General features: G+C 38.6%; 1 protein-coding gene across 2 annotated transcripts in view; it reads right to left on the bottom strand.

The window, feature by feature from the left end:
• Window positions 1-6,386: 6,386 nt before the first annotated feature.
• srgap1a (SLIT-ROBO Rho GTPase activating protein 1a) overlaps window positions 6,387-12,172 on the bottom strand; it is a 143,538-nt gene continuing 137,752 nt past the window's right edge. For both annotated transcript variants that reach the window (XM_069192058.1, XM_069192060.1), the window contains exon 22: window positions 6,387-10,760. In XM_069192058.1, the coding sequence (XP_069048159.1) occupies window positions 10,374-10,760 (387 nt within the window). In that variant the 3' untranslated portion in view covers window positions 6,387-10,373. The remainder of the gene's footprint in view (window positions 10,761-12,172) is intronic.

Raw genomic sequence — 12,172 nt, 5'->3', positions numbered from 1 at the left:
GAACATGTGGAACATTTCTGGTACAGTACATTTTGGAAAGGTGCTTGTTTAGAATTCTGCATTTTTAAAATAGCAGTATAATTTATTTTCCTTCACAATTCTTGTCATTTTAGGAAAGTAGATGTATGTTTTATTTTTATTTTTAAAGCTTCATTTAGTTCGCATTGCACAGTTTGCATTGCTTATAACGGATTCTAGAGTTCATTTTAAATACATTTTCCCAAGAATGCAAAAATACCTCAGTAAGGTTAAACTGTACAATATACTAATAAGTAAGTGAAATGCTGAACGTATTCACAGCTTTGAACCTTATATCTCATTACAATTAGATTTAGGTGGTGAGAGACTGAAAACCAATATGCCACACAATGGAACATTGGAAATGATGTAGAACTGCCATTTGATGATTAAATTAATTCAGAGATCACCCGGGCAGACTTAATGAAGATCATTTCAGAAGAGATTTTTTTTATGGGTGTCACTATTTCTTCTGTCTTTCAGATCGTATCACTATTTTCTTGCATAATATAAAAAATCATTCAACTTGAATAGTATTACTGTTAAAGCTGGAATATGAAATGGAGCTGAATGTTGACAACCAAAGCTCGTGCTGCATGTGTACTGCTTTGTCTGACATTCTGGATCTTTAAATATTGCTACTTTGGAAAGTCAACTATATTTCAGCCCCAAGAAGCTCAGTCAGAATTAAGGATGAGATTTTTACCCATTGCTTTTTTATCATTTTGAGTTGTGGCCTTATCTGAATGATCTGAATAGGCTGTTAAATTGGCTGATCTTTTGTGATCCTGTTCACAAACCTGAGGTGTTTGTAAACTATTCTCTACTAGTTCTTCCCACAGCTTGACAGTGACAATAACTGGACAAAATAAAGATAAGGGAAAAAAAAACCCACAGATAAATCTTCAGTTCTGTAAAGAAAAGCAGCTAGCATGCACTAGCAAACAAAACCACGTGGATAAATATATTAAAAAGATATGTACAGTATGCTGGTAAAGAGAGCTGGAAACAGCAGCCATTGAATGCAGCAGTCTTCACATTCTTTGTGTCTGTCATCTGAAAAGACTGGTAATCACAACAGCCAAGAGCAAGTTCCATTAATTGAGCTCCTTTTAGACGAAAGCATATTCTTTGTGTTTTTCTGTCTCCTGAGTTGGCCGGTCGTGGCTTTGTGCCCAAAGGTACCATTACTTTGATTACAAGCATTACCTATTTGTATTTTTGTCCTTGTGTCTTAGAAAGTGACTTCTCCATTCATCCATTTTTTAACTGTTTCTTCCAATTCAGGGTAGTGGGGGAGCCAGAGCCTATCCCAGCAAGCCATGGGCACAAGGCAGGGTACATGCTGGCCTGTCCATCACAGGGCAGACAGACATACACCAAAATGGAATTGAAGTCAGCACTACGAACCTTTTGTTTAAATCTTTGATTTAAACAAGCGTTAATTTAGTAGACATTTGTATCCCAGGCAACTTCTTGTAATCACAATTTGAATGCTAAGGTATAAACAATTACCAGTAATGTAATAAAGCTAATGTTGCAGCATACTGAAACCAGAAGTAGTTTATACATATGTGTGTGTAATCTAAAGTAATAGTTCATGACCAATATAAAAAATTACATAAGGTACTGCATGCTGAAATACAGTAGTCTGGCCTACAGAAATAAAGCTTGCCATTTTTATGGGTTTGATCCAATCATTATTTAATGACACCTATTTTTAGTCTTTCCCCAGGGGTACTGAGCAGTGCTGGTACATTTTGTACAATAAATGTCTCAAGGGTCAGCAGTAAGTACAGTACTTACACATCTTTTGAATTAATATTACATTTGCAATATTGTCAACAGCCCCTTCAGACACCTCCACTTTGACATTGAAGTATATAAAGTTACATAATTCCCAAGTGGTAAATTTTGGAGTTTGTTGTGCACTTTTCCCCATATACAGTAAAAGTAGTTTTTAGTGTAGCGTTTTAAATAAAGGTAAGAATATATATTACTATGCTAGGTATTTTTAGAGAAATAAAAGATAAGATACAGAAAAATACATTTCTGATATTGAATGGTTTTAGTGTCAGTTTGATTAACCAATTATACATGACTGACCATGGCTTCAGAGATTTCGACTTGCATAAATGCAAAAATAAACTCATTAGTGAGAGTTGATTGGCCACAAGTGATGAGGTGATTTGACCTGTTTTCTATCAAGCCTGGTGGAAATCAAGAAGTAAAAGGCACAGAGGTACCAATTTGTCCCACTTACCTAAAGAACATTGCCACTGGTATGTTTAAAACTGGACTAAATCGGCACACTGTGGCTCAACGTCACAATTTCAAATGTAGCAAAGCCTTGACTGTCAACAGAATACTGACAGTGATCTCCAAGCCTGAAGGAGAGGTTTAGTTTCTACAGAACCCGACCTACAGGACTGATGGCAGCCTGGGCGTATGACTCTTCAGTGATCAATTCTAGGACTTCATTAACTACCCACCCTGACCTCACAACATTCCATAAGAACAAATGTTTTCATTCTACTTGTGTAACAATGGCTCTCTCTCTCTCTCTGGAGATGAAGACATGATACAGTTATGACATAAATGTCTTACTCTCTGGATCTGAGTCACCTTGAGTATTTATGAGATGAGCTGGATCAGAGACAGACACCCATAAGACAGCATCTGTAACATGTTACAAAGCATGTGCAGCAGATGTACAGTTTTGTATGACTTCTAACAGTGGCCAAACAGGCTTCTAGCCTGTAACTTTCACGGTAAACCCTGTTCATGAAGCTGATTTAATGTCAAATGTTAACCAGCATAGATGAATTTACAGGTGACATTCAATAAAAAGTTATTGCATAGACAGTAATTTCCCTAAAAGCTTTGTGAATCTGATAATATATAGTAAGTATAAGTGATACAGTATGTTTGGTTTGTAGCTCTGCGTAATATCTTTAAAGAAATATGGAATTGCAGTCACATTTTTCAATGTAGCATCAGCCTGTCATTTATTTAGCAGTTTTTTTTTCTAAGAAGGAAGATTCAGGCCAGATCTTTATACTCATAAAGCAGTATCTTAGATTTAAATCAAGGGTAGTACAAAATAAGGTCAGGATAAATGGAACATCATTTTTACTGGAATGCTATCCATATAGTCTGTACACACCATTTCTGTTGTGTAAGCAGAAATACAATCTATTTGTGTAAACTAGACGCCTCCTGAAATGTTGAAGCTTACAATTAACGTAGAGCAACCAAGAGACTTAAAAGTGTCTAAAAATATCAAATGAGAAAGATAAGGGCAAGGGAAGTCATGTACATCTCAGTGCTTATTGCCAGGCAACGATTCATCAGTTCATATCCTCAGATAACAGATCTGATGCCTGCATTAAAATGAGATCAGATTGTGGGGATATATTTCAAGGCAATGTTTTAATAAGGAACAGTCATGTGTTTAAGCTGTCAGACAAAAGTCCGGATCACGTTGCCTGCATTTTATATCTCTGTTGGATAGCTAAACCTTCTTCATACACCAGCGAGATTAAAACATTTGTATAAATCTGTTAGAATTTGTATAAATTACTACTAGAGTTTTGTAGTAATGATAATGTAACATTTTTTATTAGGAAAAATATAGGACTCTGGCACCACATGCCTTATGTGTTTGAAAATTCTAGATGAAATCAAATTCAGTTCCTGCAAAATTCTGGTTTCTTTTTTATTTCATTTCACTCACTCCGAGTGTGAGTTGTTACAGTATTTATAAGTACTGTATTTTGAAGTTGGAAGCACCTGATCTGGCCTGTCTCTTTCTTGCACAAGAATTTAAATCTGACACTTCTGGAGCATCAAAGCAAAACCTACTGTCCGTCTAACACAATTTCCTCATTATTAATAGTAAGATTATAAATATATGTCTTGTGACTGCTTATTTTGATTATGTACAACTTGCTGAGTGGATGAAAGGCTGCAAGCACCTGTTTCGTCTAGCTTAGCAAGAGCTTGAAGATGTTAAAACATACCTTATGATTTTCAATATATCATACCTGGGTGGTAAGGTGTCACAGTGCTTGGGGTCCACGATTTCAGTTCCTGGAAAGTTATCTTCATGGACTTTGTAATTTCCTCTCCCAGTCCAGAAAACATACTGTACTGGTAGGTTAATTGGCTTCTGGGAGAACTGGCTCTGATAAGAGTAGCTGTCTTCCCTGTGATAGACTGGCATCCAATACAGGGTGAATTCTGCCTTGTGCCTATTGCCATGATAGGCTCTTGTTCCCCCTCAACTCTGTTTTGGATGGTGGTTACCAGATTTATCACATAATTTGTGCAGTTGTACTATTTTAAATGACATAGCCATAGCATATTATATGTGATTAAAGGCAGTTTCAGTTGGCCAATATAATCAGATAATACATCACATGGTGTGCCGTAAAACTGTGAATTACTTTGTATTTCAACAAGAGCACAACTTTACTGTAGGCATCATGCATATTATTGCAGGTTTTAAACGGGAACTTGGACCCACAATTTAAAAAAGTTTTTAATCAATAAGTGTACCAGTACTTCTATCTTCCACATCATTAGAAAACGGTTTGCAGATCCCACATTCCTTTGCTATCAAAAAATTACATGACACCATTCTGTTCATTTATTTGCTAATCCCATTCCAAAAACTTGCAACATTTCATGTTGTAGAACACTATTTTCAATGATGTAAAAAATAGTTTTGAGAGGTGTCATTGCTCAATGACATTAAACTGGCTCTGACTACTGCTTCAGTCTGAATAATACGTAATGTAAACCAAATTGGATGTTGTACAACAAATTGTACAAACAGTTGCTTCATAAGCATTTTTTTTGTGTTCCTGGCAACACAGAAGATCATAGCAAAGCCATTCTGGCACCAGTTAGCTCCTGTTTTGACAGTGTCTTCATTCAATTAATAATGCAAAATGCTGGACAAAAATTAAAGGTGCTAAAGTCCATTAAATACAAATAGTATAAAAAATGTTCACATTTGCAACTGGTTTACGGTACTTGTCACTAGTTTTCATATTCCTTTAAAAAATGTAAATACAATGCCTAATTAGGGGTTCTACAGTTAGTAAGGTGATTCTGTGTCAATAATAAACGTGGTAATAATCTGAGAGAGGTGATTATGGCTTAAAAATGAAAAGCCATTACTTATCTCGTCCTTTTCTGGACTGTATTTGAAGATTTTTTACTTTTCAAGAATCATTCAGTGGTGCAATGGTAAGCATTGCTGCCTTGCAGTGTTGGGGGACCTGGGTTTAATGATTGACTGTGGTGCTGTCTGTGTGGAGTTTGCATGTTCACCCCAGGTTTGTGTGGATTTCCACTGGGTGCTCCAGTTTCCTTTCATGGTCCAAAAACATACTGATAGGTCAATTGGCTAATGGGAAAACGTGCTCTGGTGTTAGGTGTGTGTGTGTGTGTCTGGGTTGTTTGTCTGCCCTGTGATAGACACCAGGATAATCTTTATCTCCCTCACAACCCTGAATTACATTAAGTGGTCAGAAAATAGATGGATGGCTCATTCAGTTTCTTTGTGGGTTTTTTTGCACAACAGAAATACAGCTGTTCATGACGTATTTTGTGTAATCTTGTAATGAAGAATTTTCAAAAATACTTACCCTTGGTTTCTCTTGTTATCTGTAACAGAACTTGACAATTGGAACAGGACCAGAACCCACAACAAACTAGTGCTGGCACTATACGGGGATGAAACAGAATCCTCCTAGACGACATACTCTGATCATCTCAGTAAACACGTATTGGACCCTTGTGAGGTAAACATGATTTCTACCCATCTCAGTCTTCAAATCGGTTGTTCAACAATGCTTGGACATGAAGTGAATGCAGTGGACCCTGAAAACCATTTCCTCTGGATTGGAGTGCTGAAAACAGTGCCTGAGGGTTATGTGATTTTCTCTGATTAACATCTTAGGCCTTAATTACTTAATTGAGCACATCATTTAAATCAGAAATTAAACCAACTGCCTGACTAACCTGACTTTTGAGGAGTGTAATGACACATTCCAAGCCTACAATGTAAAAAAGATTAAAATAATTTTTGCAACAAAACAGCTGTACCAAATTGGGGAAATATTATGGCCCTTAATAGTTTTCTTTTGTTTAGTCATATTAAAACCCATACTCTCCGTGTATTTTTACTCAAATTCATAACCCGGATTGCTGCTTTCAGACTTTTGGCTGCATCTATGCATACTAATGTTACTAATCCATCTACAAGTGTGTCTTACCAGTTCCCGAGCAGTGCATTTGTCTTCTAGTATTAGGCTCCTACAGTTGATAAGAGTTAAAAAAGAAAACTCAACTCATGCTGACAGAACTATTTTCTTTATTAGAAAGATCCACTAAGAGGAACAACCCTGAAAGTGTACTGAAACGTTTTAATGCTACATGCCGAACTCTACAGTCCTCTACCATAGAAGTGCAATGTCACAATGGATTAGCTGTATTTTTCCAGAACTGTATTTTTTTCCTACTGTACTTGCTCATCTGTGTAGGGGTTGAAATGAAAATCCAACAGTACAGAACAAGTTTGAAGTTCCTCTAAAACTTTTAAAGGCACTTTCACATGTACATACTACAGATGTACATTGACACAATAAATTAACAGTCAACAAGCAGGAAACCTAGCACGGATAGCCGAAGAGCAACACTGATTTTATGAGGTTTGTGTAGGAGACACTATAGACTGGGCTCTGTCGAAAACATATTTTGCTTCTATTTGCAATCAACTGTTTTTTCCCCCTTTTTTAGAAAAAAAAAGTTTGAATTTAACTTTTTTTTTTGTAGACGCTGTTCACTGAAGAGAAGAAAAAACAGCTTATTGCAAACAGGAGGATGATTCTTTTACAAATATCCTTAATAGTATTACTTGTCTTTAAAGGCTCACCATTTAATTAACTAATGTTAATTTTAAACATACTGTACACAAAACCATCACACTATTATATAGTATAATTACAGGAATGCACCTCATGGTCATTCATTATAAAGAATTGAAGAATTCATTATAATTAGAAACCTCTCTCTTTGTGAAGTCACATCTGGCATTTAAAAAGAAAACCACAGACTTTTAACTTTAAAGAGGTGGGACCCGCTCACACAAGATCACACAAACCTATTAAACCCTCCTTATAGACAATTTGAGCCTAGTTTCTCATGCATGTGCTCCAGTTGCTTTGCTTCAGTCTTGTTTGGAAAACAGATCATGTAAATTATTTAAGAGGGGTTTTTATCAATTTACATTAAAACCATGTTCACACAGGATGCTTCAAGTCAGCGGCTCTGTGCAGATAACTGTCGTAAAATCTGTTATGCATGGCAGAGCAAAATTGACAACTGTTTGTACCCATGATGGCTTGCATGTATGGAAAAAGTCATGGTACACAGCTGCATCAATCTGTCCAAGTCCATGATCATTGTATGCAAGGACACAGTCCCATATGTAGGTGCACCAAATGTCCAATACTGAACTGCGCCCTGTGTTCACAGTAGTTATTTGAAAACGCCAGTTAACCTAAAAAAATTCAGATATATTTACATTTATGGGCAATTAGGTACAACATAACTTTTGTCATCCTTTCTGTTAAACTTCAGAGACCGCGGTCACTACAAACAAGGTCAGTTGGCTGAACTCTTTAGAGCAGGGGTCTCCAAACCTGTTCCTGCAGAGTCCCAATCCAGTCAGCCTTACAAATCACCAGTTGTTCACCAGTAAAGATCAGGAATGCTTTGAGATGCTGGTCAATCAAGCATGTAATTTGTTCAGTTAAAGGAAGTTTCGTTCTTAAGGGTTGTAGGCTGTCAGACATTTGTTCCAGATGATCTCTAAATTACTTCATTTAATAAATCACCCGTTTAATATATCACAGTAAAACTGTTTAAAGATCTTTAGAAATCAATGATTTAGAGGTTACACATAAAACCAGCTGGACTGGAGCTCTCTGAGATTATGGTCAGAGACAGCTGCTTTAATAATTTTAGCATAAATGGTAAATAAAGCATAGTGTTAGGTTACCATAAACCAGTTGAACAAATTTGATTCCTGTTGGTTTACTGTCTTTGCCGATTTACACTTGAGGTTTTACAGTCTGCATTCCCCCGATGAAGCAAAAACAAACAAAAAGCTCAAACATTTGCTTAGAAAATGAACTGTCCACTTACTACTGTGTGAATCTACTCAAAATCAAGTTCCACTCCAGCAATGTGAAAAACCAAGACCAGTTACTGCACGAGAGCGTGTCGGTTGTAAAATGTGAAATGGCTTGGGCAGCAGTTAACCTGTCTCACTGCTGCTACGAGTACAAAACACATCCAAGAGAAACTAAAGCAGGGATTAAACAATTAAAATAAGAACCCTTCAAAAGCAGCCACTGTCAGCTGTGGCCTTTTATGTGATGGTGGAGTAAAGATAAATCACCAGTAACAGTCAAAAAGCCATTGGCTACTAGATTTATTACTTTATTTCAGTGAACACTATAACACTGTTAGAACTAATAGGGAGACGGCTCTGAACAAGTCTTGTAAAACCACAGAACTACAGGTAGGTAGGTGCAAATGAAAACAAATGGATTGTAAAACTCGGCTGGGAGGGTGGGGTGTATCTTTGGGTGAAAAGAGTTTGTTTTTTTTCCGTTGCTTCACGTGAACGTAACTTTGAAAGGCATCCTTCTTTGTGTATCATCAGGCCCTGACAGGCCTTTTCTGTGTATCCTGCCCCAAACAAGGGGGAGAAACACTTTGTGGTGTTTCAAATGAACCCTGGAAAGGCTCTCTTTTTTTTACCTGAACATGTCAGGCCAGGTCCCAGTTGAAACACCCTTCTATCATTTGGAAGTGCTGTTGACCTCAAAAGGTAAACCTGGCAGTGGAAACCCAGACAAGTGTGTCTTAGTGTGTAGCCCAGTGTTGGAATGATGTGAGGCCAGGCAGGAATTCACACCAGGAGCCACAAGAGACAGTATTCAAATTCTACACTCTCTGTCCTGGCTGCTTCTATATCAATATGTACTGTATAATGAGACAGCACTAAACATTCACCACATCAAATCCTTCTAGGAGCTATTGTGAACCTCAAATGGCAGGTCTTACTGTAAATCAAAAGGCCACTTACTGTAGATATATCTATCCTGATAACAAGAGTCAGAACAATACTTTTACTTTTCGCAAACAAATCCTTAGTGAAATTTTATAACTTTGTGATGTGTATACTTTAAAGCCCCGGATTCAGAACAGAAAATATTTACATTTGTAGTAAGATATGCTTTGTAATAGCATTGCTGCCTTTCTGTAGGATACACACCCCTTGGAAGGTATTAGATAAATAATGTATGATCTTCTGCAGCTGTTGTTATTTGTGGTTTCAGGTTTTCCCGAGTAGAGCCTGTTTAAACCTGGATTGATCAGGTGTAAGATAACTTTAAAGTGCCTTCATGGAATGTTGACAACCCAGTGTTTTATTTACAATCAGCTGTACTAGAATCAAAAGCGTCCATTTTTTAAACTTCTCAGTTTAAGGTAATGCTTCTGGTGTGAAATTCCCCTTACATGTGAACTACTGTACCTGACAGGTGCACCTTCTGTTTCTTGGCCTTTGTAAACATCCTTTGGGAATACAGCAGCAGCTTAAAGGAGTGGTTATCAAGATTCACTCAGCAAAGGCAGAGCCCGTATCACTATGTGGCAGTAAGGCCAAGAACCTGTTACATAAAAATATGCTTAATGAACTGAGTGGATTCTAGCCTTGCTCAAATACTGACAAGACTTTGCTTTCCAGAGATCTCTGGCTATATTAGAAACTAACTCTACAAAACTGTTCTTATTCATCTGTTGTTTTTTTTGTTACATTTACACAGTCAACCATTTATATAAACTAAAGATCTGAAATAATTATTACCACACAGGAAGCCTTTGTGATTTGTGTTGCTTTTTCGAAATAAGTTTCCTTTACAATCTAGTGGTGCAGCATACACTGACTTAGTTTTGTTTCAAGTAACGCTAAATGCTTCTTTGTTTCACCTCAAAACAAACATTGAATGCACGGTAGTCCAGTTTTTACCAAGAAATGTAGAAATGCCCTTTTTTTTGTTAATAAATGCAACTATAACAGGAGACGTTAACTTCCTAAACACTGAAAGAGCACACACCCATTTTACAAACACAAAACTATCATTATTTAAATGTCCCTTTAAATTTGACCAAGCTATGGACTCTGAAGCTTTCTTGTTTACCTATTCATGTTCTACTGTATGTTAAGTATATCTCCTCTGGGCCTCGCGTGTTGGAGGTAGCAATCCAGTTCACATCGTGCAGGACTTGTCCACGGAGCCCTGGGCTGGCGGAGGGGGGGCCTGGCCAGGGCTGGTTTTGGGCAGGACGCTGGGTTTGGGGCGCAGGGCGGGGGGCTTGAGCTGCACCCCCATGCGGGGCGCCACCGCCGGTTTGAAGGTGCTCACGGTGTCGCTGGAGGAGCTGGTGCTGCGCCGCATGGGCGGCTCCCCGCCGGCCCTCAGCGGGACCCCGCCGTGGAGCGGGCCCAGACCCTCGCCACAGCCGCCGGCCGGCGCCGGGGCGTTCTTCATCTGCTCCAGCGTGTCCAGGACGACGTCCGGGGCGTGCTGGGCCGAGCTCTGGCGCTCCAGCTCGCGGAGCTCGTTCAGGGCCGTGTTCATCGTCTCCTCGATGTCCTGACGGGCACAGGAGAGGGCAGTCAGAGACCAGGGCACAGACATGAGGGACCCACAGCGGCTATACCACGGCTGGCCTTATTTCTGTACGCCCTGAGGGCAATTTGAACCCCTAGCTGTGTTTTTTTTGGCTTTCATTTCCCATTTCGGGGACTGCACCTCATGAGGATGCCACATTTCACCACTCTTAAGAAAAACAAAATACGCACAGGGAATGCTATTTTACTCCCGTTTTCATAAACAATATCAAAACGGTTTTTAAATCGTGTTAGTTTGCCAACAGAACTATAAGACGGTCCTGTTACAATGTTGGGTGGATGTTATCTAACTTTGTTGCTGCTGTGTTTAAGTTTGGTGTTGCCTCAATGTCTCTGTATTGGACCATACCTGCAAATAAGCATTCCACTGCAGCTGTGCGTATGACAAATAAACTGAACCGGAACTGATGTCCCCTTTAATCAACGCACTTATCTGTATGGTTTTCTCCCTCCTGTAGGAGCTGCTGAAGAACTGGAGAGGAAGTGTAACTATAATGAAGGTGTTTGGTTAAGTCCTTCACACGCCTACTAGTTCAATTGCAGGAGCTCTTTTTGTAGTATTAAACCAGACATAAGAACATAAGAAAGATTACATATAAGCTGTGGCCATTTGGACTATCAAGCCTGCTTGAAGATCACTGATCCATAGATTGCTTCCAGCTGTTTCTGGAAAGAATATATATAATATATACAGTATATATAAGCTACAGGTTTGGTAGCTTGTCCCCCCACAACTCTATGTGTAAAGATGTGTCTCCTGCTCTCGGTGTTAGAGAGAGCACTTCCACGTACTTTCTGCTTATGTCCTCTGATTTGCGTTTCAGTGTTGACCTTGTCAGTGCCTTTGGGGATTCTGAATACTTTAATCTGCACCCCTTTGCAGTCTAGTCTGTTCCAGATTTAAGTGGTGTTTCTTCATCCTGTCAGTGTAGGACAATTCCTTAAAACCCTGGAACGTATCTGGTTGCTCTTCTCTGGACAGATTCCAGAGTGTAACACACCAACCTAACACCTGATTGTAAGACTCCAAGACATTAGGAGAACAAGACCTAAAGGGGAGGTTTAAATCAGTTCAATCAAATGGACAAATGTAACTGTCTTGCACACATCTTCAGCTGCTACTGATTTACAGAGACCTGCCTACCTGCCAAAACTCTAATCTTAAATACCAGATTATTGAAGTTTCTGTGTGAAACAAAACAAAAAACCCAAATGGGATGTCTATTACAGATAATATACACTGGCACCCATACTGTTTAATTAGTAAAATAAGAAGATCAACAGACATAAGAATGGCAGTGCAATACTTCACTTAATGCTACAACAGCAATAGTACTGTCCATATTGGGAACTTGCACTCACAACCCTAATGGA

This window comes from Lepisosteus oculatus, chromosome 7 (assembly GCF_040954835.1).
Source record: "Lepisosteus oculatus isolate fLepOcu1 chromosome 7, fLepOcu1.hap2, whole genome shotgun sequence".
Classification (NCBI taxonomy): domain Eukaryota; kingdom Metazoa; phylum Chordata; class Actinopteri; order Semionotiformes; family Lepisosteidae; genus Lepisosteus; species Lepisosteus oculatus.
The sequence above is the reverse complement of the archived record's forward strand: the minus strand, read 5'-3'. Positions and strand labels throughout refer to the sequence as shown.